A 25,986-nucleotide genomic window follows, 5' to 3' on the forward strand; every position below is an offset into this window, starting at 1 on the left:
AAAAGATGGGGTAATATACATTTTTTTTTTATATAAAAAAAAAATCATGAGGATGAAGTGATAGAAAAGTATCATGCTGTTAAAAATTATTATAAAAGATATTCCATGAATAAAATAATTTTTAAAAGCTTTCATTGTTGTTCTGTCAAGTGGGAGTCTCTGATTTGGAAGTTTAAGACCAATGGTTCCATTGATGGAAATGGAGATGGAAAGTTTAAAGTTTTGCATATAAATAAAATGAATGATGCTGAAAACATGAGAAAATACATTGCTTTATATAAACAAGAGTAAATAATTAATTTAATAATATATTAAAACTTAATATATTACGATGAATAATTATGAGGAGTATACATAATTTTAAAAGTATTTTGTATAATTAGAGTTGTAGTCATTTTTAACATAATTTATAATGTTCAGTATGTGTGTATTAATATTGTCTCCATGGTAAAGAAAAAAAAAATGTGAACATTGTTATGAGATAGGAAAAACAAATTCTACAAGAAAAAATATTTATTTGTAAAAGAATTACATAATTCTTATGGAATATATGTCTATTTTTCTTAGTGACTAAATTACATGATATTATATAATTTTAAAATTAAAATTTTTAAAATAATGTCAAAGCAAAAAATATCATTTTTCCGAAAGATCTTAGACTATTCGCCAGCACCGTTTTTTATTTAATTTTAATTGACTATTGAACAATTTGATGGATTTTGAACCCATTTTTCACTTCACTTTATTTTTAGGTTCTAATTACTTTATATTCTCAGTTCAATAGTCCATCACTATTCTAATTAAGTAGTATATATTGTTATTTTATTCTGTTATTGTTTTTTCAACTCTTTTCTACCATTTTTGGCTTATTTTTTTGGTTAGAGATTCAAAGTTAATACATTTATATATAGAGAATATAATACACTTGGAGTTTCAAATATAAATATATTAAGAGTTATGGTTTATAGATGAGACATTCATGTCATTAACCTTTATATTTAGAACATTTCCAAGTTAATCATGCAATATATATAGTTAATGTTCATTTTCATAAGTAGTAAATAAGCCTAAACATTTCATTATACTTAATAGTGATTTCAAAATGGATGATAAAAATAATTAAGGAAAATATATTTTATTAAGTAACTAATAAAGAAGGAAATAAAATCTCGTGATTGAATAAAACACATAACAATTCGATTTACTATAAACATTATAAAATATGTATCGGAGAATGAGAAATCAAAAAGCTAAAAAGAAAATCTCAAACTATGTGTATCTTTTGTTATCTTTTCTATCTTATACTTTTTGCTATTTCTTTTGAAATAGATAAGTTCGGGTTAACCTTAATATGTGGTTTACTTTTAGATTAAGTAAGAATTACATTGTTAACGGTTTAAAAATTACGAAACACAAAGTTTTAAAATATAATTATTGAATAGTCAATAATATATTAAAAAAATATTTATATAAATTTGAGTTAAACATCTAAAATTTAATGTTTTGAACATTCATATATTTATTTTAAAAACTATAATGTAAAATGTCATTTAATTTTAAAATTTTAAATAATACATAACTTAACTTTACATTATATATATAAATTAATTAGTGAAATGATCCACTTATTCATAATACTCCTGAATTGAATCAGAATAAATTGTAGACTTTTCAAATGTTTCCTTATTCAGATTCAAAACTAAAGACATTCAACACCAAAGACATTCATAACCAAAGACATTCAAACTACAACCTGTTATGTGAAAAAATAGGCAGCAGAAGATGTGAGGGACACCCAAATTTAATGTCTTCTAAAGAAATGGTCCAAATTTTGGATCTTGATGAAGATATTTGTCTGTTTCCCAACAACTAACTCCTGCAAAGTTGACTCTAAGCAGAGTAATAATATATTATATTAATATATCCATTTAACTAAGTCAATAAATACTACTGGTACAGTGAAGTATATTATATTTATTTTTTCTTCTGCTCCACCTTTATATGCATAATAACTGTCACCCTGCCATCGATTTCTTTCTTCCGTATATGGCCATGAAATTAAAGCATCACTAAAAGACAATGGCTCTGCAGTCTAGATATCAAAATCATTATTTTAATACGAAATATCAGAAAAATTATGAGAGTGTTGCAGGTGTTTTCAGACCCAAAATGGGTGCTGTCATTCTGTACTACTACATCACCATATATTCTGCATTACTTTAAGATTCATTGTAACAAAGATAGACTAGTCTTAGAGCACCTACTCAAGTGTCAAAACAAGCAAAATCACTTGCTTCTCAAGCAAAATCTCTCATCTTTTTGGGAATTACAATTCTTAGCTACCCTTTCTCCCCTTCTTATATTTCACAATTCTTGCCTCTTGTTGTGAAGGGAGAACCAAGATCATAATCATCATCATCATCATCATCATCACATTCATCATTTGCTGTTTTGAAAATACAAAAATGAAAGTAACATTATGCTGTTTTCTTCTGCTAGCTCTACAAATAACCAGTTGGGAATCTGCAGCAAGAAGATCCTTTCCTCCTTCTCATACCATGTCCAATGCAGGTTATTAGTTAAACTACACACTGTTTTTATGTTTGACTTGTTAACATTACGTGCTAATCATGATCAGCAATTATATCTTCATGATATTCAACTTTTCTCAGTCCATGTAGATCTTTTCAAATGTGAACAGTGTTCTTTGACAACTAACTATTACATTCTTGTTGTACTATGTTGTTGTGTATGCTCCATCAGGCCCCAAAGAGGCACCAGGACCAACGTCTTCTTCACCACAGAATACTGCAGACTCAGAAAAGGTATATCATGTCACCCTTCTTCCATTTTCGAGTTACATAGATGGATGCTGATTTCTGGTATCCTAGAGTTAACATGTTAAGTAGTTGTCTCAAAGATTTTGAATTGCTGCAAAAAAGAATACTGTTTTGCATATAGTTTCAGACTTCCTAGTACTAATGTGTTTTTTTTTTTTTTCCTTTGATAAAGGGTCTAATGGACAAGGAAGTTATGTCAGATACTATGAAAAAAACATACAACATAGGAATGAGGAAAATAGGGTCAGTTCCACCGAGTTGTGAGCATAAGTGTTATGGTTGCACTCCATGTGAAGCTGTTCAAGTTCCCAGCACCAGCAGCAGAAACAGTAATTTGGGTTTGCAGTACTCAAATTATGAGCCAGAGAGTTGGAAATGCAAATGTGGTCCTTCACTCTACAGTCCCTGATGAATATTATATATGTGCTTGTTGTTTGTTCTTCTTGTTCATACCCATTCAATATGAATATACTTCTGGTTCATATATAAATATAATCAATGATCTCCTACTTCTCTCTCACCTTCATATTTATTGTTTATTAATGTAGCGTGGAGCCACCATTATTTACAGCACATCTTAATTATAACTTATTCAATGTACAGACCGATCTTTTTTATCAAATATTCTTAAAAAAAAAAATACTTTTGGGGATGTTTGGGTTTGGGTGGATATTTTTAAGAGTTGCGTCTAAAAAATAAGAACAAAAAAATTGAAATTAAAAACTTTATTATTATTTTTGTTTTGAAAGTATTTACGAGGAAGTTGATAAATAAATTTCTTTAATAAATACTCAAACAAGTCTTTGAAGTGGGTTAACTTTCATGTTCAAAAATATGGCAATTAATTATTAACACTATTGCCTTTAAAGTTTATTTAGTTTCCTTTTGATTTAATAAACTTAATTGTTGGCCTGAAAAATAAATCAATTTGTTCGTAACATTTTTATTTTTATTTTTCAGGGTTTGTGTGTACATTAATTTAAATTTAAACTATATATATATATATATATATATATATATATATAAACACTATATCAACTTTTTTTAGTTATTATAGATTATAATATTACCAATATTTTTGTTTAGCAAGTTTGTATCTCAAATCAAATCTGAATTATATGTCACACTCATAGTCCCGCATTTTGTAACTGACTCTGTTTCTCCGAAATGGCTACCCAGGCAAGTTTCTCTGTTTTTCATTTCATACTATTCTTAATCACAATGCAATTCCAGAAAATTACTGATACTTAACAGTATCAACTATTTCACATTATTTATTTCTATGGATTCGTGAAGGTTGAACCAATATTCGATATCTCTTGTTTTCTTTTTTTCGTTTTCCATTTAGTTATATGAATCCGAAAGAGATTTAGAAATTGAAAATGATGTATATTGGGATTCGAGGTTTTGTGCTTGTTTCAGTTTCAGATTCATATTATTCAGTGCTATTATCTCGTAAACTTTACCAACATAGCATCAATTCATGAATCTGTACCTGCAAAAGTGGAAACAGTACTGACAGAATGGATTAAATAAGAATGAGATTCGTTTTTCTCTTGTTTAGTCACAATTGAATACTGCAAGGCTTAATTGGATTCTCGGGGATAATGAGTACTCTGTATATCAATTATTATTGTTACCAGCATTCATTCCATTGAGAACTAGTATCGGACAATGAATGAGAACGATTATTGAAAACAAAACAAAAAAAGTGCGTATCTTCCTTAATGAATGGAATGACGTGATAAAAAAATGATGAAATCTGATTTGAGTAAGGTATGGGCTGCACGTATTATATAATAGTGTTAACTCTCCTTTCATGAGTTGTGGGTACATTTTATCTGTAGGCCTCATGTCCGTTGATAAAGAATATTCTTCTTCTCGATTCAGAGGGAAAGCGTGTGGCAGTCAGGTATTTTTCTGATGACTGGCCAACTAACAGCTCAAAGATTGCTTTTGAGAAGTTTGTGTTCAGTAAGACAGTTAAGACAAATGCTCGAACAGAAGGTAAGCATCAGAGTTTCACAAACACTCATCACAAAACCAAGTCATGATTTTAAATGCGATGCTAGGATACTGGCATATCGTAGGTATTGCAGGTTATATGTTACGCAGATAGATATGTTAAAGTGTGTTGTTTGTTTATGTAATATTTTTGGATCATGGTTAGTCTTTCTTACTTTCAGTTTCAAAAGTGATTTCTTAAGACTTGATTTTTCCTCTTTTCCTTTTGGGCATATCAACATGCATCCAACATCAGTATTCTCTATAGCCAAAACTATTTGTACTGGTATTTGTTGTTATCATTGAACTAAAGAACGAACTTTGTCAGAATGTTGGACTGAACAATTTGTCAGTGAACTTTGAGATATATAAAATATTGGTTATTCTTTCGAGTGTGGCTTTAAGAGATTTCTTTTGATCATTATTTTATATTGTCATTTACCACCAAGTGGAAGTCTTTACTCGTGTTTATCCTGTTTTTTTGGTAACGGGGGTATGTCGTTTCACATCATCTTTAGCTGAGATCACATTACTCGACAGCAATGTCATTATTTACAAATTTGTACAAGATCTCCATTTCTTTGTCACTGGCGGGGATGATGAAAATGAGATCATTTTAGCTTCAGTTCTTCAGGGTTTCTTTGATGCAATCACGCTTCTCTTAAGGTATTTTAGATTGGATTTTCTTTTTTTATCTAGATTTTATATACAGATGCATTTTACTCATCATGCTTCTGTCTTCTCTCCTATTATTTCTTATGTCATTTACAGGAACAATGTTGACAAAAGAGAGGCGCTTGAAAACTTGGATCTTATACTTTTATGCCTTGATGAGATTGTGGATGGAGGGTATGCATATGTTATTAGTCACATTTCTTTTTTGATACTGCAACTATTTTATTTATTTTCTAGAGGTTTTCTTCCTTGAAGGATGATACTAGAAACAAATGGACCGCTTATTGCTGAAAAAGTGACCTCCCATAGCATGGATGCCGAATCCCCCCTGACTGAGCAGGTAATGCAACACTCTTTCTCTTTTCTTTCTCGCACATACTGTTTTTACATTACAGACCCAGGGTTGTTTCATTTAGTCCTCATACTAAACTTACTTTTGAAGGCTATTATTTAACACTTTTTTCCGTAAAGTTAATTTTGTTACTGAAAAATCAATTTTGATGGACAAATTTTAGGTTAAGACCAACATATTGCTTTGATCTTCAATCTGATGATTGTAAATTTCTGATATTGCAGACACTGAGTCAAGCCTGGACTACAGCAAGAGAACATTTGACAAGAACCCTTCTAAAATGATTTTTGCATGCGCTGGAGTTTCTTTTATGTTCATTCTAGACTTTTTAGTATCTAGACAGTTAACGTACTAAACTCTGATTTTTTTTTTTTTTCATTCTTTAGTTCTGTTGTTCTTTTAAAAACACTGAAGAGGTTTTATTTATCTTAAATAACCATTCAACCATAAAAGTATACACTATTAAACTGATAAAATTTTCACAATCAAATAATCTATTTTGTAATAAAAGTTTTAAATCTTTTCACTACAATATTTTTTTTTTTGGTTTGTGATGAAACAATTCACAATCGAAGTGGGACAGAGGCGCTAATCGACGTTGGATGCTAGATAAGTGGAACAAAAAAAGTGGCTTAATTACATTTTCAATCTTACCACTATGATTCACTTGATATTTTCACTTTTCGACAATTTTTTACTTAAATTTAAGAATTTAATTAAATACGCTAAGAGCATAAATCATAGCACTTTTAATTCTTGATTGTCAGGTACAATGATATTTGAAATCTTTTACTAGTTAACTTTGAATATAAAAATTTGTACTCTTAACTATGCAATGCTTCAATTTCATTAATCATTACAATTAAGCTTCCTTTATCAATTTTCTTTTGCATAAAATCCTTAAATCTTTAGCTTCCACTCAGATGCAAAATATAATTAAATGTTGGTAGTGGTAAAGAACACAAGCTTACAAGCTTAGTACAACGGCGCCGTATTTGCGTCTGAAGAATTGACTCTTTCCATTCAGTCAGTGGAGCAGGGTGTGCATAAGAATTGAAAAGTACTTGTAGACAAATTGTGAATCTCATTAAATGCAAACATTCATTTGTTATTCTCTAGCTCCTATCTTATCACTATATATCACTGCGTTCGATTATTATTTAATATAATATAATATAATTTAACACTTCATTTGTTACATCCATAAACCGTGTAGTAGACGGGGCCCCGTTAATAAAATATGGATACAAATGTTACAAGAGATAAGTAAAGAACTGGTTGTGGATGTAAAAAAGGGCAAAAATTTCAACCAGAATATAGAAAAAGTTCAAAAAAGCATTTCAAACATGTACAAAAATATAAGTTTACTCCTAAATTATGTCATATCAAACAAAGTCCCTTTAAACCTAGTTAGAACCAACGATGTTCAGCTAGTATACCCATTTCCACCGAGGGGATTTTGAATAAACCTGATTCTTAACATATTTGTAGCGAGAAATCTAAGTGTTTGTGTGTGTGATTTTTGCTTCTGGTAGTTAATTTTTACCAGCATCTAGGGATCTTTCATATATGACGCTTCTAGAAATCAGCCTAGTCCTTATCAAAGAAACTCCAAGAAAGTTTTGCAAAATCCATTAGATACAATAACATATATACCTTTTGTTTCCCAACTTCTCATCTGAATGAATTATATCTGCATCAAACCTGGAGGGTGCTACTGCTGTCGCAGCCATACCTTTTGGAGCATTGTACGGTCTGCCGACTCTGTCTTGATAGCAAAATTCATTTCCAGTAAGGATGGTACCTTCCAGTTGTAGGACCATCGTCCTTCTCAGCTCCTTTCCCACCATCATAGCCACTGTTGCGGTTGAAATTACCGTTTCTTCCATATGCATTACCATCTCCATGGGAAATAGTGCCGCCACCATAAACCCCAGGATTACCATAAGAATTGAGTCCATAGCCGCCATAGCAATACATCGGTCCACCATATCCAAAGCCATAACCATATCCACAATAACCACCATAAACAGTGGCAGCACTTCCGCCAAAGCTTCCCTCAAAATAGCCATATGCGCCGTTCATTCCAGGATCTGTATACTGTCCACCTCTTTTTCCATGATTACGATTTCTAGAGCTATTCCCACCATATCCATCCATTCCATTGCTAAAACCACCATATGACTTTCGTGAGGTACTGATGTGATCAACTCCAGATCTTTTCGGCTCAGCTCTCTTAATTTCAACCTATATTTATAGTCAGAAAAGGGTATCCAAAAGAAAAAAATAATATCAGGTTATGTGCAGCACAATAAGAATATCCTATTGTAACTTCAATAGTTTCACTAACCTGCTTGCCTCCAATTTCATGTATTTTTCCCGCTGAAAATACCTTTTCGACTGAATCTTCGTTGTCAAAAGTTACAAATCCAAAGCCTCTAGATCGCCCAGTGTTGTGATCTAACATAATTTGGCAGTCAACAACATCGCCATAAGGTGAAAAGTATACCCTCAACTCATCTACAACGTACACAATCCAGTAGTCAGAAGACAGAACACACAAATTCCCATATAACCTAGAAGAGTAAGGGCATCTGGTTCACTATACCGTCAGTGAAAAGTTGGGGTATTCCCCCTACAAATATCTTCTTTGTTTTTAGTACTCCAATTCCTTCCATGTCCTCCCTAGGGACTGTCCTCTTCACTTCAACCTGATCAAACAAAATTGAATTTGTCATCAGGGGCAAGGATGTGCACTGCTACAATGTTTGAGCCAACATGTTCGAAACAAGAAGTTACCACTCTGCCATCAATGGTATGTTCATGGGCCAAAACTTCATCTGCTACAGCTGAATCGGCAAATGTTACAAAGCCAAAGCCACGTGGCCTTCCAGAAAGTTTATTTGTCATTATTACTGAATCTGTTACTTCTCCATATTTGCTGAAGTAATTAAAAAATGATTCTGACAAACAAAAAGAAAACACATGCTAGAATGAGATAATATATACATAAAGGAATATAGGTTCAACCATCCTCTATTTTCGAACAGTATTCTTCACTCCAATAGGAGGGACACGTAAATAACAAGTAAACAGAGAATGAATGAATTAACATAATAACATACAGTCTTTTGTATCAAACAAACTGTGCTTGAGTTGCATGCATGGCATAAATCAAGGATGAGGGGAAAAACTCTACAAAAACATTCTGATCCACATTATAATTGTAATGCTTAATAACATTTTGCATCAGATAACAACCTATAAAATATATTCAACGAACAAGATAAATAAGATCAGGGCCATATTCAGGTTCAACTAAGTACTCTTAATCGGTACTTCAGACTCTCTTCAAAAGTCCCTATAAAATCACCATAATAGAACAATCAGCACCAGAAATTAATGTTCAAAAAAAACTGAGAAGGGCTGAAAACTACCAAACAGGCTACAAACAGTATGGACACAAATGGCCTTTTCTAATAATTGAACTAATACCGATAGCACTCTGTAGGTCTGGTATAGCAGTGAAGGGATGTGTGTGTGGCGCCTTACTGTCTTAGGCAGCTAAAAGATTTGCAAAGCAGAGCATTTTTCAGCCACCGAAGCAGTAATAGCGGCCATTATTGTGGCAACTTCTGGCACTATAGCTGCACAACAGGAAGCCCTGTCGAAAACTCATTTCCCTCACCTAACCCAGGTAGTATTTTTCAACTGATAACAAGACTGTGACTCGTGCATGTGTATGCTTTAGTTGTCAAGGTAATTTTTTTTAATCAAGAATCATAATGTATATCAAAAAGGAAGATTCAGAGGCAATAAAAAATAACTTCAGAATATATCTTAGACATAACAGATAGTGTTTGGCGCAATAATTTTAAACTAGGAATAGATAAAACAATTTAACCATAAGTCTCACAAAACAAATTGTTAGTTGTGTTTGAGTTTGTGAAGTCTTGTTCTTGGTCCAGCCATGGGTCCCCACCAGCCCACTGGACCAGCGACTCGCGGCTGGCCCAGACGGTTTTTGCAGAAGACGGAATTGGAATTCAGGACATAGATAGGACCCAAAAAGTGTGAGCACGGTAGTTTTTGAGGCCTGTAGTTTCAAAAAACGAAAACTAGGCAACAAAACACCCAAGCATGCAGCAAGAATGGAATGAATGAGTGACAAATAAAGTAGTAGATCAGAAGTGCTCCTCCGATTCTTTTCATTGAATAATTTAAGAACAGGCATGCATGGACGAGAAAACAAAAATCCCTTCGTATAAATTTTCTACTCCAAAAGGAAAATATTAAATTTAATTTATGGAGAAGAAGTGAGAATACCTTGAGAAGTCTCCCATGAAATGCCCCCAACGAAAAGTTTCCTAACACAAAAAGAAAAAACCAAATCGTCAAAATACCCACGAAAGAAGTGTAATTGGGAAAAAGGGTGGCGCGAAGAACATGCAAGAAAAAAACTAACGCTGCAAAGCCCCTTTCTCCAGAAAAACACATGTACCACCACCCACTACAGAAGTAACTAACCCTGAAGACGAATCACGAGGATTGGGGGAGGGTTTTGCGAGCTCATCATTGGCATCACCGTGGTAGGCGCCAGGTTCAGATTCGAATTGCAAGCCATGCTGAGAAGGATAATACTCCATTGAAAAAAATTTCAGCGTTGAATTACTCTCTAACCCTTCTACTAAACCCAAAATAGTGCAATTTCAGAAGATGAATAATCGCACATGCTATGGCACAACGCAGATTGTTGAAAAATGAAGAAAAGCAGAGTGAAAAACCCTAGAAATTGAACTGTTCAGAAACCTCTAGCTTTCCCTTACCCACTGCACCTGACACAAAATTCCACACTAAAAGCCCTGGTAAAACTAAAAAGGTGCAAAAATATATAAAACAACTTTTAATTCTGCCACTTAAAATTTGGGTCAATTTATTTAAATTTCCAAACTAATACACTTTACCATTTTTTTATTTTTTATTTTAGGAAATGTTGTCTGTTCAAATAACTGCATGTAAGACAAGTGTTTTCTTATGCAACACATGGATGTAGATATATATATATATATATATATATATATATATATATATATATATATATATATATATATATATTTTCTTTTTCACTTTTTTTCCCTTGTTAACCAATTTTTTACTTTACATAATTTTTAAAAAAAATACCCATAATAAAATATTTGAATTATGTTTACTTATAATCATAATAGTTAGTAAAACATTTATTTTTATACATGCTTTGTTATGGTTACTTTTTATTTTGATAGAGAATTATAAGTGCTTTTATATATAATTACAACAACATTACAGAAATTAATAAGAAGTATTTGCCTTTATTTACACAATTTTTTTTATGATGTTAATATAAATTTTAGAGAGATTATTTTATCAATATTTAGTTTTTATAATAAAATTCACTATAAATAGTTTTTCAATACCCTATTAATAGGGTAAAGACAAGTAGTAAGAAACATGTACCTGTGATAACCGCTGTATTTAATTATATATTAAACAACTTGCTTAATTAATTTTCAACACATGATATATTTAATTTTACTATAAATGTGTGTTTATATGTTTATTTTTTTAATTTTATTTTGACGTGTGACTTTTTAAGTAGTTAAGTGAGTCTACCATTAAATTAAACCCACTAAAATATCATTACCAGTATAAAAACAACTGAAAATTAGTTAATGGATAACCCCATAGATGAGTTCTGATTCTCTTAAATAACAAAACAGGTACAATTCTATAGTACACTAAACTCAAAGGGTGCACTTTTCTTCAACTTCTCATCACAGATTGAAGTAACTTCACAAAGGTTAAGTAATTGTGCTTTGACCAATATCACTACAATTTCAATATACTGAAACAGAAAAAGAAAGAAAATCCAAGAAAACCCCACTGCTGAAGAGAAAATGTGTGTTCAAAACTAAACCTGTGATCCAAATGTTCTTAATCCTTCTTACAGCTTTTGGACATGTACTTGTAATCTGCATCATACATGAATCTGGTTCAGTCACGTTCTGATTGCTTTTGATACCCACTTCCACCTTTTGCTTGAGCGTTGGTGTTGAATTTGGCAATAATCAGTGTCTTCTACAAGGCTCCAATTGCAGTGTTTGAAACTCTTGGCTTTAATCATCATCATCATCATCAAACTCTTCCTCTTCTTCTTCATCTTCCTCCTCCTTATCATCATCATCAGCTTCATCAACAACAATGAACCCACTCAGTGTCTCATCATCTTCATCATCTTCATCTTCTTCTTCTTCTTCTTCTTCATCGGTTGTTGTTTTCTTTCCTTTAGAATTTTTACTAGCTTTGGTGGTATCTTTGTTACCTCCTTTCCTATCTTTTAACCTTGTGGAGTACCTGGGCAACTTCTTTTTCTGCATACTGACAACAACGCCCTTATCATCTTCACTTTCACCAGTCCATTCATCATCTTCATTTACCTTACCCAGTTTTCGTTTTCCCCTCATTCTCCTCCTCTTCTTCTCACTATCATCTTCCTCATCTTCGCTATCCTTTCTAGGTTCCTCAAGGAACCACTCCCAATTCTTCGCATTCCGAATCATCCCCTTAGGATAGTTGTCAAACTCGTGCCCCATCACAAGAAAACCAAACTCTGCATTTTTTTCAAAATCACAACATCGTAGAAGTTTAGTTTCCAATAAAATTTAGTGAAAATTAGAGATTCATTAAAAAAAGATGTTTTCTTTAAAAAATTTCAACCAACAAAACTCGTTGTATTCAGAAGAATGCTTAGGAGAGTGACACAGGACATTACACAACCTTCCACCGAAAAAAAGTATAAACCTTTCAGCACAAGCAACAACCAAATTCACATGGGAAATCGAGCCCGAAAGCAACAAAAATTGAAAGAGGATGTTAAGGACAAGGAAAGGCAGTGATACCTTTGACGGGATCGATTTCCGAAATGTTGATTTCGTCAAGGTTAAGCTGAGGAAGAGGTTGCTTGTTGCTGAGAGTGAAAGAGTACCAGAGAGGTGCGTTGGGAGAGAAACAGAAACGGTCTCCGGGTTGCAAGTGACCCTTCTCAAACTTTCTGAAGAACCGAAGCGTTTCTCCGTCGTACACCCAAAAGGGGTTCTTCCCCATCACTTCGAACGAAACCCTAGCATTATCATCAGCAACGTCTGAGTCTGAACGGTGGAGTTTGAAACACACGTGGCGACGAGAAACTGTCCGGTCGTGGGTGCTGAATCCACAACCTCGTCCAAACACAGTTTTTTCATCATTTACCAGTGCCAATTTGGAACCATCTTCACCCTCTACTTCCACCTCCATGCTTTGATTTTCTTCAGCCCATAAAAATCCCTCCTTTTCTTTATGCTTTCAGTGAACAGTCCAAAATCAAACACATAACAGCTACCATTAGAAAATTCCATGTATACCCTCCATTTCCTTTGTCTCAACTAATCATTTTTCAACAAATCAAATGGAGATATATTTATCAAAATTAAATTGTAATGTGTAAGGATGAAATGAAATTAGTAATCTTTTATCTATAATTACAACTTACAACATGGTATACACTTTCTCATTCCACAATGAATCAGTTTTAGTCATGTAGAAATATAAATGGGTCGATATTCGTTTATTTTTCAACAAAGTATCAATCTTTTCTTGTAATTTTCCTCAAAATAATAATTTTTTTCCGACCAAAATCATGCATTTATTAAAGGATGAAATTATTTCAAAAAACTAATTTTGAAAAATCATGTAAAAGAGTGAAGAGAGAGAGGGTAAAAGGGAAAAAGGAACAATAACTGGCCCTCCCTCTTATCTATAGTGGTAGTGTTGAGAGTGAGCACAGGTGTTGGGTGTGGTGTGGGATAAAGTGCAGTCTCTGCGTATGTTGATGTGTTCCACGTTTTGTTCTTCTATTCCCCATCACTTGAACCTTGCATCCATGATGATCATGAAGCGCTTCTCTGCTCCCATTTCATCGTATGTTTCGCCGAGAGCTCAAGCTAGTAAGTGTTTTATTATCATCGTTTTCCCTTTCAATTTCTAGTGTCCCTACTCATACTGTTTCAGTAACGGAGCCACCGTCGCGGGTTGGTTTTCTGGGCATCGGAATCATGGGCTCCCCAATGGCTCATAATCTCCTTAAAGCTGGGTATGCTACTTTTTCAATGCAGTTTTTTATTTCTGAGTTGTTCTTCACCCTTCATCCCTTTCCTTGATTGTTTTGCATTTTTAATTAATCGGCATTCCTTCTTGTTGTAGGATTGATCTCACTGTTTGGAATAGGACCAAGAGCAAGTGTGACCCTTTAATCAGCCTTGGAGCAAAGTGAGTTCTTTCATTTTCAGATACAGGATTGTAATGACGTACTTGTGTTTCTGTGGCCTGTGGATGGCACTTGCATTTTTTTTAAAAGACTCATAAAGAGAAGAACTAAATTTAAAAATTCGATGTGTGTTTGAGAGCTTGTGTATTTGCTTTCTGCAGATATAAACCCTCTCCTGAGGAAGTAGCAGCATCTTGCGATGTCACCTTTGCCATGCTTGCTGATCCTCAAAGTGCAGTGCGTATAATTTGCTGTAGTTTTTTAGGGATTAGATTATAGTGTCTAAGTTGGTTAACTCTGTTTCACATCAGTTGGATGTTGCTTGTGGGAAGCATGGAGCTGTGAATGGAATTGGTCCAGGGAAAGGGTGATATATTCAAACTCAATTTTAATTTGTTTATTGTATATTGCTTCCATTTGACAGATAATGGCATTTAAAATCAATATTGACTCTTTTCTGCACTGCATACAACTATTCCCCCCTCTTTGACCCCCCTCATTCCTTAATCTTTTCATTGAAATTTTTTTATCCCTAGTTTGATTATAGACTAACCATATTCCATAGTGATCAAGACATTGCATATCTTGGTTCACAGTATACCTGTTTAGTTGTTTACTTATTTAAAATGACAAAAATGAGAGATAGATCTTAATCTTTTGGTTAATAATACCTTATCTATTTTCATTCAGATACGTGGATGTTTCAACTGTTGATGGGGACACTTCTAAATTGATTAGTGAGCGCATAAAATCCACTGGAGCATTATTTTTGGAGGTGCAGTTTTTTCATAGTTTTTAATCTGTACCTATTATCTATGGCACATTCAGGGTGCTATGTAACTGGGATATGTTTGAATGCGTTGCTTGCTTTAGTTGAATAGTTAGATAAAAGATTTTGTAAGTTGTATTGTAACACCTACAATGCCATTTATTTTTACCCACAGGCTCCAGTTTCAGGTTCAAAAAAGCCAGCAGAAGATGGGCAATTGATATTTCTTACAGCAGGTGAATATTACTATTCAACTTCTAATAAATTAATTCAATTTGGCATGGGAAAATTGTTGTTGAAGAGATATTTACTTTTTCACAAGAAGAAAATTCAGGCTGAGATGTGACATGTAAGTTGTAACACCTAGTGCAATACAAGGTAGCTGCAGATATTTAAAACTATAAATTTATAAACAGGTCACATTCTAAAGTTTTTTTGTTTTCCTTTATAGCTCTCATTTGCATAATTAACACTGCATACCATTGTGAATCAGACTCTATTCACACCAGAGTATTGAACACTTACAGAATCTGAGGCATGTATATAATATGTTTCAGGGGACAAAAATCTCTATGATACAGTTGGTTCTCTCTTGGACATCATGGGGAAAGTATACACATCTAATTTTTCATGTAAATAAAGTTCTCTAATCTTTCTGGCAGAACAAATAATAAATTCATGTATGTTTTACACTTCTATGCAGTCTAAATTTTATCTTGGCAATGTTGGAAATGGAGCTGCAATGAAACTCGTTGTTAATATGATCATGGGCAGGTCTTTTGCAATTTATTTGGTGCTTTTTCTGTTACTCATCCTTTTGTACTAATGATTAAGTGACACTATTTCTTTCTACATTTTCCAATGATCTAAATAGTATGATGGCATCCTTTTCTGAAGGCTTACTCCTCAGCGAGAAAGTTGGCCTTGATCCTGATGTACTAGTGCAGGTATTTAGATGACTACACAATTTTCTTTTTCTCAAAAGACAAAGTAAGACTTTTGTTGATTTTTTTCTTCTGAAGTTCACAATATTTCTACCAGTTTATTCCTAATCCTAGGAGAACTATTTGCCCAGAATCTGTCTTCCTTTGATGTTAAGGTTCATCTTCATTGTTGTTTATAAGGAAGTACTGTCATGAGTACTTAAAAAAACTGTTGAGCCTCTATGCAATGGCAATTTTGCAGGTAGTTTCACAGGGTGCCATTAGTGCTCCAATGTACTCAACCAAAGGTCCATCCATGATACAGTCACTTTACCCAACTGCATTCCCCCTAAAGCATCAGCAGAAGGTGTGTGAATGTTGAAATTCCTGTTCATAACTTTGAGACTTGATGATTTATATTTTTGCTCTCTCATCCAAAATTAATGGTGACAGGATCTAAGACTAGCCCTGGGGTTAGCAGAGTCTGTTTCCCAACCCACTCCTATTGCAGCAGCTGCTAATGAGTTATATAAAGTTGCAAAATCCCATGGCCTTAGTGATCAGGACTTTTCAGCTGTCATTGAAGCATTAAAATCCAAATTTCAGCACTCAGAAACCAAGTGACTTTTCAACATGTTGAAGTTCAAAAGTGTAGTAAGTTAGGCAAATTGAATCAAGTATAGACTTTCATTGTGAGGCTTGTCCATTTAAATTCATTCCCCAAATGTATGATATATATTTGAATATTTCCAATGATCTAAATTTTTTTGTTAAAATTGTCTCAATAAATCTCTTAACACATAGCACTCCAACTTCTCACTGAGATTAAAATGTAGTGGCCAAGTAATATGTGTGCTAGTATACATACATACATATATATATATTTGTTATCTGTGTGTATAAAAGTAGGTTTCATTCACTTTAAAATGGTGCAAGACATAAAGTTGAAAACAATATAAGAACCCTGTATAACCTGCACTTCAAACTTCACCTACCTTAGTTTAATAAGACTTGATTCACTGCAAAATATGTCTTCAATCAATGCAGATATTTAGTTCCTTACTTCCTTCATATTGTAATATAAACAAATAAAAAAAAAAACTGATTTGTATTGTTATTTGACTTTATTGATTTTTTTAATATTTACAAAAGAATTAATTTCTTCATTCTCAGGTTTCATGTCCTCCATTAAGTGAGCATGGAGAGAAGACGAGGGAAGAAGAAATAAACACCACCTTCTTATGATAATTAATGGAATACTTCAATATTATTGGAACTTGTTTTAAATGGAATGTTATTTTTTTTTTCACTTAATTTTGAAGACCATGTGATTGATATTATGAGATTAAAAGGATAATTGAAATAAAACAGAGAGTATATTAAGATTATTCTTAACAAGAGTTCATATAATTATTTTAAAAATGATTTTTGTAATGCATTTCCATGAAAAAAAAAAATCACATTCTTTTGATAAATGGACTAAAAAAATCTACAGTTACTTGAAATCTTGTATGTATATTTGTGAGAGGTGTTATCCCAATCAAAATTGTAAAATGAGAGGATAATTTTACTCTCTGGACAAAAATAGAGACTTTTATTCAAATTAAATCAAGATCCAACTTGTATAGATCTATGAATGATTTATATTATAATATGAAGATATGTTTAACTATAAATATTGTCTAAAAGTTATATTAATTTTTTTAATAGAACATTTATTATAAAAAACATGTTATTTTTATCACGTGTTATGTTTATAAGCTGTTATAAAGAATAGGATTATTGAGGTTTTATAATTTAATAAATCGGTATAACAAAAATATTAGCTGTTAGTACCAACTTTCAACTACTTTAACTAGTTTAACTGTTTTGTAACTAAATTTTCTAACTTAAACCAAAATCTAAGTCCTAATTTGAAGGCCAACTTCCACAGCACGTTCTGTGAACTCATTACAAGAGCCAAAAAAACACTTTTCTTTCCCACTGCTTAACCACTTGCAAACAAAAGAAAATGCTATATATACAGAGATTTTAGAAAACATTCATTGTTTTGGTTCGTTCTTTCTTCTTTCTTTGCAGTTTTCCCTAACACTCATTCCTTCACCATGTCAGATAGCTCCAATTCTCTTCCTCACTCCGGCGGTATCTTGAAATTCTTTCCACCCTCTTCCTTCTCTTATAACTGTCTGTTTATTCTACTCTCTTTTTTCTGTTGTTGTTGGAACGTAAATTTATGAACTTTTGAATTTGTGTGCAGTTCCTGCTCCTGATGATGATCGTACTGATACAACGAACGTAAGTTTTACCATGTAATTCTTGCGGGATTCAATATCTACAGGAAATTGTACTAAGGACTTTGGATGATGTATTCTTATATCTATAATACTGTGTGAAAAGTATAATGCATTTAAAAAAATTTACCCACGTCAAGTTTTTAACTAATGTTTCTTAAAATCTTTTGTCTTGGCTCGCCCTTTTTCTTGATCTATATGATAATGTATAAACCTTTATCAACTTTATCTTTTTTGTGTTGTTCTTATTTCGTAGTTGAGCAAGAATTGTGAAGGTAATTATTCAGAAGAAAGAAAGAAAGAAAGAAGCTATCTTTTTACATAACTGTTTCTCTCAAATAATTTCTTTTCGAATAGTTTTCTTTGAATGATAAAAGAAACTTCGTCTACTCGATTACTTTACTAAAATAGTTACGTTTTTATTCAAATCAGGGAGGCTTAACATGTTTTCAAATGTAAAAACAATACTATGATTTCAAAACCATAATCACAGACATGTTAATATCCTGATCTGTCAAGATGTTTTCCTCTTCTTTTTGTGTGCTAATTTCTGTGTTAATATGACCATTTGTCAATAAGAATCTTTAACTTTATACTAGCAAGTCTTGTCTATAGCTATACATGAAAACTTTCCCTACTACATGACTAGTTTATAACTGTTTAAATCTGTTGAAGTGACGAAGTTACAAGAAATAAATCAGGGATTTAGCTATAATCCAGTTGACACTCTTTGTACAGGACGATTCCCAGCTTTCATTTCGGGAGTTTCTGAGGACCTTCATGGACCTATTATTTCCAAATGTCTTGAAACGTGTAGAATATCTCAAAGAACTTCAGGTTTGATGTTTTTGTCATCTACTCAGTTGTGATGTCAAGAATTGAAGTGGTGGAAGTGTCTATCTACTCGAACCACCAAAAGAAATTGGAGACACTTGTTCAATGTTTTGTGCCTTTGTTTTAGATAGAATTGCACCAGTTGTTTTAGTTTTAGATAATGCACCTCTTTGGTTATATTCAATTCCAAAAATCCGTAGCACTAGTTAATATTGATTTGTAGTAAGAGAAAGTCTACTCCCATTTCCTTTTCATATTAGAAGTTTCATTTTATATTGACAAGGCACACAGAAGTGAAGTTCTGAATTCTGATTTTGTTTCAATATGCAGAAACAATTTGATAAGCTGCAGGCTGAGTATTTTGTGGAGCAATCACTGTTGCGAGCTAAATACGAGGAGCTGTATGAGGAATTTTACCAAAAAGTATGTATGTTGCTCGTTATTTGTAAGATATCTTATTGATTTATGAGATTTTGTGCTCAAAGAGGAGGATTTGTACTTTCATGGATTTGATGGAAATAATGATGTTACTGACAGAATCACTCACTCTTTTGTTCATTACAGAGGTATGAGATTGTGAATGGCATCAAAGACGTAGAAAATACAGATGAAGCAGACAAATTCATGGAGGGTAAAGTTGTTTACTTTTGTTTACCATAGTAGCCTTGTGCATTTTCTCCTGATGGTATCTGAACTACCCTTTTAATTCAGTGAAAGGAATACCTAAATTCTGGCTAGCTGTTATGAAGTCTAATGAGAAACTGGGTGAACTGGTAAGGGAATTTATGTTCATATATATTCTACAGTTTCCATTTGTTGAAAAGATTGTAGGATAATTTTGTACTTTTCTTTTCCCTTTTGTTAGATCACTAAAGATGACGAGGGGGCCCTCGAATATCTTAAAGATATAAAGAGCTGTAGAATTGACCATTTTAAAGGCTTCAAGCTGGAGTTTTTCTTTTCTCGTAATCCTTATTTCAAAAACTCTGTGCTAGAAAAAACATATACGATTGACAAGGCTGGACCCGTGTTCATAAAAGCCAAAGGGTAAGAAATATTTGTCAATTTGCAATGCTTGTTTATATCTATGTCTTCATTTTCTGCAGATATATTTTTAACATTTAAACATTGTAGGACGGAGATTGAGTGGCGTCCAAGAAAGTGCCTGACAAGTAAGGTTCTTCGTCTTCAGAAGATGCGAAGGAATAGATCAAAAAATGATAAACCCCTCACAAACACTGTAAAATGCAAAAGTTTCTTCAACTTTTTCAATCCTCCCCTTGTCCATGATGAGGATGATGAGGATGATAATGATGAGAATGATAACGATGAGGATGATAATGATGAGGATGATGCGGATGATAATGATGAGGATGATGTACCTGTAAGTCTCTGATTTTAACTACATATTATCTAATGGAAAGTTATCAAATGATGTTTATTGACCATTGCTTTTGATGCTTTCTTGGATAGATTGAAGAGATCCAGAAGGATTATGAGTTAGGGTAAGTCACTTGAATGATATTTCTTATTCTACTTTTGAATGATATGTTCTGTGGAAGAAAATGTTGATATTTATGTTAGCATTTTTGTGTTATTGAGATTCATTTTCGTTGATGTGTGGAACTGCAGTTGTGTAATTCGGGACCAAATCATTCCTCAGGCTGTGTCATGGTTCGCGGGGAGTTTTACAGACACAACGCTTTTTGTTTTGTGATATAGATGAAGATGAAGAACGTGATGCTATGAAAAGGAACATAATTTGGACACATTCTGCTTCATTCTTGAGCCATAACACTGTTTTCTTGGTGTTTTGCTGTGTATAAATACTGTAGATGTGTGGGGGTTATTTTGGTCATTTTTGCTACTTGGTTTCCCTATTATTGCTTTCTGAGAACATCTCAGCAAAACTCAAATATCATAAATAATCAGTCTTATTCTACTTCTCACTTCTAATCTTTCTATATACGTATTCATTATCTTCTTTTTTTTTTTTTACTCTAAATATTAATATAATAGTATTATTAATTAAATTATTTAGAAAAAATAGTCAACAATGAAAATAATACATTTTGTAAATATTTAACGTTTAAAATACACACAAAAAGTGAATATTTCATAATATGTTTTGAAAATAACAAATTTCTTGAAAAGAATGACATAGACTTTACTTACTAACTCCATTTTTAAGAAGAAAAACCAAAATAACATTTATATGTTATTTACTTTTTAATATTTTTGATCAAACTAATGCGAAGTGATTTTTAGTTGATTTATCGTTTTCTTTAAACCATCCAGCACACAAAAAATAACGAAGAAATCAATCAAACTAAAACATATTTATCTTTACATTTTACTGATAAGTTTCTTCTCTCACCTTTTCCTAGTTGGGATAATTGTATTTTTTTTATTTGAAATAATTAGCTTATAAAATTCGTAGACACCAATACAATATATAACATTTGAATAAATTAAATAATTTTTTCATTGTTTCAAAAAAGAATCATTTTTATTATTAAAAATCTATTTTTGATTAGTTATTGAAAATACTTTCTTAGTTGGCATAAGAAGATATTCAGTTTAACTTAGCTTTTAGATTTGATTTCATATATTCTTAAATATTTTTAAAAACTTTTGTTATTATAATAAATAATTGTATTACAAAAGGGTTTGTGCATAATTTTCTCTCCAACCGTTTTTTCTATTAATATGAAGTGTTATTACATTCATATTATTTCAATTATATTTCTGCTTGTGTTAAAGTGTTTTCCTTAATTTGATTATCTAGACATTACATGACTGCAATTAAATGGACTAAAAAAAAACTATAGTTGCTTGAAATCTTAATTGTATATTTGTGAAAGGTGTTATCCCAATCAAAAAAATTGTCTAATGAGAGGATAATTTTATACTCACTGGACAAAAATAGAGTCGTTTATTCAAATTAAATCAAAATAGAGTCTATGAATATTTTACATTATAATATGAAGATAAGTTTAACTATAAATATTGTCGAAGCTATATTAATTTTTTTTTCAATAAAACATTTATTACATGTTATTTTTATCACGTGTTTATAAGCTGTTTTAACGAATAGGATTATAGAGGCTTTATAATTTAATAGATTGGTATAACGAAAATATTAGCTGTTACTACTTACTTTCAACTACTTTAACTGTTTTGTAACTAAATTTTCTAATTTAAACCAGAATCTAAGTCCAACTTCCACAGCACGTTCTTTGAACTCATTACAAGAGACAAAAAACACTTTTGCTTAACCGCTTGCAAACAAAAGAAAAGGCTATATATACAGAGATTTTACAAAATATTCATTGTTTTGGTTCTTTCTCTCTTCTTTCTTTCCAGTTTTCTCTAACACTCATTCCTTCACCATGTCCGATGGCTCCCATTCTCCTTCTCACTCCGACGGTATCTTGAATTCCACCCTCTTCTTTCTCTTACATATAACTGTCTGATTCTCTTTTTTCTGTTGTTGGAACGTAAATTTCTGAACTTTTGAATTTGTATGCAGTTCTTACTCCTGATGATGAAAGTACTGATACAATGAGCGTAAGTTTTACATGTATTCTTGTATCTATAATACTGTGTGAAATGTATAATGCATTTAAAAAATTTACCCACGTCAAGTTTTTAACTAATGTTTCTTGAAATCTTTTGTCTTCTCTCACCCTTTTTCTTGATCTGTATGATAATACATAAACCTTTATCAACTTAAGCTTTTTGGTGTTGTTCTTATGTCGTAGTTGAGCAAGAATTTGTGAAGGTAATTAAGAAGAAAGAAAGAAAGGAAGAAAGAAAGAAAGAAGCTATCTTTTTACATAACTATTTCTGTCAAATAATTTCTTTCAAATAGTTTTCTTTGAATGATAAAAGAAAATTTGTCTACAATTGCCCTTTTTGACGATGGAAAAGAAACTCGATTACTTTACTAAAACAGTTACCTTTTTTCACATCTGGGAGGCTGAACATGTTTTCTAGTGTAAGAAAAAAAAAACTATTATGAATTCAAAACGATAATCACAGACATGTTAATATTCTGATCTCTCAATGTGTTTTCCTCTTCTTTTTGTGTGCTAATTTTTTGTGTTAATATGACCAGTTTTTGATAAGAATCTTTAACTTTATACAAGCAAGCTTTGTATATACATGAAAACTTTGCCTAATACATGACTAGTTTATAACTGTTTAAATCTGTTGAAATGAAGAATTACGAGAAATAAATCAGGGATTTAGCTATAATTCAGTTGACACTCTTTGTACAGGACAATCCCCAGCTCTCGCCTGAGCAGTCTGTCTCGCCAAAAGTTGCGAAACGTGTGGAATTTCTCGAAGAACTTCAGGTTTGATGTTTTTGTCATCTATTCAGTTGTTTGTGCCTTTGTTTTAGATAGAATTGCACCAGTCGTTTTAGTTTTAGATAATGTACCTCTTTGCTTATATTCAATTCCTCTTCATATTAGGAATTTCAATTTATATTGAGAAGGGACACAGAAGTGAAGTTCTGAATTCTGATTTTGTTTGAATATGCAGAAAGAATTTGAAGCGGTGCAGGCTGAGTTTTTTGAGGAGCGATCACAGTTGATGGCTAAATACGAGAAGCTTTATGAGCCAATTTTCAACAAAGTATGTGTGTTGCTCGTAAGATATCTTGTTGATTTATGAGATTTTGTGCTAAAAGAGGAGGACTTGTTCTTTCTATGGATTTGATGGAATCATGATCTTACTGACAGAATCACTCACCCTTTTGTTCATTACAGAGGTATGAGATTGTGAATGGTATCAAAGACGTAGAAGATACAGATGAAGCAGACCAAGTCACGGAGGGTAAAGTTGTTTACTTTTGTTTACCATAGTAGCCTTGTGCATTTTCTCCTCATGGTATCTGAATTACCCTTTTAATTCAGAGAATTCAGAGAAAGGAATACCTAAATTCTGGTTAACTGCTATGAAGGCCAATGAGAAACTGGCTGAACTGGTAAGGGAAATTATGTTCATATATATTCTACAGTTTCCATTTGTTGAAAAGATTGTAGGTTAATTATGTATTTTTCTTTTCCCTTTTGTTAGATAACTGAAGATGATGAGGGGGCCCTCCAATATCTTGAAGATATAAAGTGTAGACTTGAGGATTCTAAAGCCTTCAAGCTGGGGTTTTTCTTTTCTGCTAATCCTTATTTCAGAAACTCTGTGCTAGAAAAAACATATATGGTTGACAAGGTTGGGTCTGTGTCAGTAAAAGCCGAAGGGTAAGAAATATTTGTCAATTTGCAAGTGTTTGTTTATATCTATGTTTTCATTTGCTGCAGATATATTTTTAATATTTAAACATTGTAGGACGGAGATTGAGTGGCTTCCAGGAAAGTGCCTGACAGTTAAGGTTCTTCAGATGATGCCAAGGAAAAGATCAAGCAGTGATATCGATAATAAGCCCCTCACAAACACAGAAAAATGCGAAAGTTTCTTCAACTTTTTCAATCCTCCCCTTGTCCAGGATGAGGATGATGAGGATGATGCACCTGTAAGTCTCTGATTTTAACTATCTATTATCTAATGGAAAGTTATCAGATGATGTTTATTGACCATTGCTTTTTTGATGCTTTCTTGGATAGATTGAAGAGATCCAGAAGGATTATGAGTTAGGGTAAGTCACTTGAATGATATTTCTTATTCTACTCCTGTGGAAGAAAATGTTGATATTTATGTTAGCATTTTTGTGTTATTGAGATTCATTTCGTTCATGTGTGGAACTGCAGTTGTGTGATTCGGGACCAAATCATTCCTCAGGCTGTGTCATGGTTCAAGGGGGAGTGTACAGACGCAGATTTTTTTGATTTGTGATATAGATAAAGATGAAGAAGGTGATGCTATGAAAAGGAACATAATTTGGACATATTCTGCTTCATTCTTGAACCACATTACTGTTTTGTGATATAACACTGTTTTGTTGGTGTAAAGTGCAGATTGTTGTTTTGCTGTGTATAAATACTGTAGATATGTTGGGGTTATTTCGGTCATTTTCGCTACTTGGATTTCCCTATTATTTCCTCCTTGAGAACTTTTAACAAAACTCAAAAATCATAATCAGTCTTGTTCAACTTCTAATATTTTTATATAAATATTAATTATCTTCTTTTTTTAATTTCACTCTAAATATTAATAAAATAGTATTATTAATTAAATTATTTAGAAAAAATAGTCAAAAATGAAAATAATATATTTTATGACTTTTTAGCGTTCAAAATACACACAAAAAGTGAGTATTTCATAATATGTTTTGAAAATATCAAATTTCTTGAAAACAATGACATTTACTTTACTTTCTCTATTTTTAAGAAAAAACCAAAATAACATTTCGATGTTATTTTATTTTTATATTTTTCATTAAACTAATGCGAAATGATTTTTAGTTGACTTATCGTTTTTTTATTTTATAAACCATCCAGCACACAAAAAATAACGAAGAAATCAATCGAACGAAAAACCTATTTATCTTTACATTTTACTGATAAGTTTCCTAGTTAAGATAATTGTATTTTATTTTATTTGAAATTAGTTTATAAAATTTTTAGACACAAATACAAATAATACTTGAATAACTAAAGTGATTTTTTCAGTGTTTCAAAAGAAAAATATTTTTTTATTATTAAAAATCTATTTTGGTTAGTTATTGAAAATATTTTTTTAGTTGGCGTAAGAAAATATTCATTTAGATTTGATTTCATATATTCTTAAAAAGAATTTAATCTTTTTTATTATAATAAATAATTGTATTACAAAAGGGTTTGTGCATAATTTTCTCTCCCACAGTTTTTTCTATTTTCCACCTTCATATTATTTCAATTATATTTCTGCTTATGTTAAAGTGCTTTCCTTAATTTGATTATTTAGACAGCACATGATTAAAAGACATGTATTTGTTAAATCATGTAATTGAAAGCT

The 25,986-nt window shown here is 32.0% G+C and overlaps 7 protein-coding genes across 8 annotated transcripts; 5 read left to right on the forward strand and 2 right to left on the reverse strand.

The window, feature by feature from the left end:
• The first annotated feature begins 2,249 nt into the window (after positions 1-2,249).
• On the forward strand, positions 2,250-3,285 carry LOC114183231 (EPIDERMAL PATTERNING FACTOR-like protein 6). Its single transcript, XM_028070166.1, has 3 exons — positions 2,250-2,571; positions 2,764-2,825; positions 3,013-3,285. The coding sequence occupies exons 1-3, from the start codon at positions 2,466-2,468 to the stop codon at positions 3,247-3,249; spliced, it is 405 nt and encodes a 134-aa protein (XP_027925967.1). The 5' UTR covers positions 2,250-2,465; the 3' UTR covers positions 3,250-3,285.
• A 722-nt stretch (positions 3,286-4,007) lies between these two features.
• LOC114184786 (coatomer subunit zeta-2-like) lies at positions 4,008-6,241 on the forward strand. Its single transcript, XM_028072094.1, has 6 exons — positions 4,008-4,019; positions 4,688-4,847; positions 5,363-5,510; positions 5,616-5,693; positions 5,775-5,859; positions 6,096-6,241. Exons 1-6 carry the CDS (start codon positions 4,008-4,010, stop codon positions 6,153-6,155), a joined length of 543 nt encoding a protein of 180 aa, XP_027927895.1. The 3' UTR covers positions 6,156-6,241.
• A 917-nt stretch (positions 6,242-7,158) lies between these two features.
• On the reverse strand, positions 7,159-10,736 carry LOC114185305 (heterogeneous nuclear ribonucleoprotein 1). The gene is made up of 6 exons (XM_028072962.1): positions 10,399-10,736; positions 10,198-10,238; positions 8,671-8,834; positions 8,480-8,582; positions 8,222-8,391; positions 7,159-8,118 (listed from the first exon to the last, which is right to left on the reverse strand). The coding sequence occupies exons 1-6, from the start codon at positions 10,515-10,517 to the stop codon at positions 7,654-7,656; spliced, it is 1,062 nt and encodes a 353-aa protein (XP_027928763.1). The 5' UTR covers positions 10,518-10,736; the 3' UTR covers positions 7,159-7,653.
• Positions 10,737-11,576: 840 nt separating this feature from the next.
• LOC114185469 (nonsense-mediated mRNA decay protein 2) lies at positions 11,577-13,299 on the reverse strand. Its single transcript, XM_028073203.1, has 2 exons — positions 12,807-13,299; positions 11,577-12,517 (listed from the first exon to the last, which is right to left on the reverse strand). Exons 1-2 carry the CDS (start codon positions 13,198-13,200, stop codon positions 12,024-12,026), a joined length of 888 nt encoding a protein of 295 aa, XP_027929004.1. The 5' UTR covers positions 13,201-13,299; the 3' UTR covers positions 11,577-12,023.
• A 342-nt stretch (positions 13,300-13,641) lies between these two features.
• Positions 13,642-17,286, forward strand: LOC114185466 (glyoxylate/succinic semialdehyde reductase 2, chloroplastic). Of its 2 annotated transcripts, XM_028073201.1 has the most exons (13): positions 13,642-13,889; positions 13,954-14,035; positions 14,146-14,211; positions 14,371-14,446; positions 14,521-14,576; positions 14,900-14,984; positions 15,154-15,214; positions 15,536-15,588; positions 15,682-15,752; positions 15,853-15,925; positions 16,164-16,268; positions 16,355-16,555; positions 17,075-17,286. In XM_028073201.1, the coding sequence occupies exons 1-12, from the start codon at positions 13,769-13,771 to the stop codon at positions 16,523-16,525; spliced, it is 1,020 nt and encodes a 339-aa protein (XP_027929002.1). In that variant the 5' UTR covers positions 13,642-13,768; the 3' UTR covers positions 16,526-16,555; positions 17,075-17,286. The 2 variants fall into 2 exon arrangements, with proteins under 2 accessions (XP_027929002.1, XP_027929001.1); XM_028073200.1 differs by lacking the exon at positions 17,075-17,286 and having other exon boundaries at positions 16,355-16,686.
• A 92-nt stretch (positions 17,287-17,378) lies between these two features.
• LOC114185467 (nucleosome assembly protein 1;4-like) lies at positions 17,379-20,747 on the forward strand. Its single transcript, XM_028073202.1, has 10 exons — positions 17,379-18,043; positions 18,159-18,196; positions 18,931-19,029; positions 19,357-19,449; positions 19,591-19,657; positions 19,738-19,799; positions 19,892-20,073; positions 20,161-20,410; positions 20,500-20,531; positions 20,659-20,747. Exons 1-10 carry the CDS (start codon positions 18,007-18,009, stop codon positions 20,741-20,743), a joined length of 945 nt encoding a protein of 314 aa, XP_027929003.1. The 5' UTR covers positions 17,379-18,006; the 3' UTR covers positions 20,744-20,747.
• Positions 20,748-22,418: 1,671 nt separating this feature from the next.
• Positions 22,419-24,885, forward strand: LOC114184787 (nucleosome assembly protein 1;4-like). The gene is made up of 10 exons (XM_028072095.1): positions 22,419-22,455; positions 22,559-22,596; positions 23,310-23,387; positions 23,578-23,670; positions 23,805-23,871; positions 23,952-24,022; positions 24,115-24,293; positions 24,382-24,565; positions 24,657-24,688; positions 24,801-24,885. Exons 1-10 carry the CDS (start codon positions 22,419-22,421, stop codon positions 24,883-24,885), a joined length of 864 nt encoding a protein of 287 aa, XP_027927896.1.
• Positions 24,886-25,986: the final 1,101 nt, after the last annotated feature.

The sequence above is a fragment of the Vigna unguiculata genome, chromosome 5 (assembly GCF_004118075.2).
Source record: "Vigna unguiculata cultivar IT97K-499-35 chromosome 5, ASM411807v1, whole genome shotgun sequence".
In the NCBI taxonomy this organism is placed as follows: Eukaryota; Viridiplantae; Streptophyta; class Magnoliopsida; order Fabales; family Fabaceae; genus Vigna; species Vigna unguiculata.

What these genes read in the sequence shown, in the direction of transcription:
- LOC114183231 (XM_028070166.1), top strand. Translation starts at nt 2,466, where the DNA reads ATGAAAGTAACATTATGCTGTTTTCTTCTGCTAGCTCTACAAATAACC. An exon ending in TCATACCATGTCCAATGCAG is followed by an intron (nt 2,572 to 2,763) that starts GTTATTAGTTAA and finishes ATGCTCCATCAG; the next exon opens with GCCCCAAAGAGGCACCAGGA. An exon ending in ATACTGCAGACTCAGAAAAG is followed by an intron (nt 2,826 to 3,012) that starts GTATATCATGTC and finishes CCTTTGATAAAG; the next exon opens with GGTCTAATGGACAAGGAAGT.
- LOC114184786 (XM_028072094.1), top strand. An exon ending in GACAAATGCTCGAACAGAAG is followed by an intron (nt 4,848 to 5,362) that starts GTAAGCATCAGA and finishes CATCATCTTTAG; the next exon opens with CTGAGATCACATTACTCGAC. An exon ending in AATCCCCCCTGACTGAGCAG is followed by an intron (nt 5,860 to 6,095) that starts GTAATGCAACAC and finishes CTGATATTGCAG; the next exon opens with ACACTGAGTCAAGCCTGGAC.
- LOC114185305 (XM_028072962.1), bottom strand. Translation starts at nt 10,517, where the DNA reads ATGGAGTATTATCCTTCTCAGCATGGCTTGCAATTCGAATCTGAACCT. An exon ending in TTCATGGGAGACTTCTCAAG is followed by an intron (nt 8,835 to 10,197) that starts GTATTCTCACTT and finishes TTTGTTTGTCAG; the next exon opens with AATCATTTTTTAATTACTTC. An exon ending in ACCCCAACTTTTCACTGACG is followed by an intron (nt 8,392 to 8,479) that starts GTATAGTGAACC and finishes TGTACGTTGTAG; the next exon opens with ATGAGTTGAGGGTATACTTT.
- LOC114185469 (XM_028073203.1), bottom strand. Translation starts at nt 13,200, where the DNA reads ATGGAGGTGGAAGTAGAGGGTGAAGATGGTTCCAAATTGGCACTGGTA. An exon ending in GGAAATCGATCCCGTCAAAG is followed by an intron (nt 12,518 to 12,806) that starts GTATCACTGCCT and finishes AAAAAAATGCAG; the next exon opens with AGTTTGGTTTTCTTGTGATG.
- LOC114185466 (XM_028073201.1), top strand. Translation starts at nt 13,769, where the DNA reads ATGTTGATGTGTTCCACGTTTTGTTCTTCTATTCCCCATCACTTGAAC. An exon ending in GTTAATATGATCATGGGCAG is followed by an intron (nt 15,753 to 15,852) that starts GTCTTTTGCAAT and finishes TGATCTAAATAG; the next exon opens with TATGATGGCATCCTTTTCTG. An exon ending in CCCTAAAGCATCAGCAGAAG is followed by an intron (nt 16,269 to 16,354) that starts GTGTGTGAATGT and finishes TAATGGTGACAG; the next exon opens with GATCTAAGACTAGCCCTGGG.
- LOC114185467 (XM_028073202.1), top strand. Translation starts at nt 18,007, where the DNA reads ATGTCAGATAGCTCCAATTCTCTTCCTCACTCCGGCG. An exon ending in ATCGTACTGATACAACGAAC is followed by an intron (nt 18,197 to 18,930) that starts GTAAGTTTTACC and finishes CTCTTTGTACAG; the next exon opens with GACGATTCCCAGCTTTCATT. An exon ending in CAGAAGGATTATGAGTTAGG is followed by an intron (nt 20,532 to 20,658) that starts GTAAGTCACTTG and finishes GTGGAACTGCAG; the next exon opens with TTGTGTAATTCGGGACCAAA.
- LOC114184787 (XM_028072095.1), top strand. Translation starts at nt 22,419, where the DNA reads ATGTCCGATGGCTCCCATTCTCCTTCTCACTCCGACG. An exon ending in TTCTCCTTCTCACTCCGACG is followed by an intron (nt 22,456 to 22,558) that starts GTATCTTGAATT and finishes ATTTGTATGCAG; the next exon opens with TTCTTACTCCTGATGATGAA. An exon ending in GTGTCAGTAAAAGCCGAAGG is followed by an intron (nt 24,294 to 24,381) that starts GTAAGAAATATT and finishes TAAACATTGTAG; the next exon opens with GACGGAGATTGAGTGGCTTC.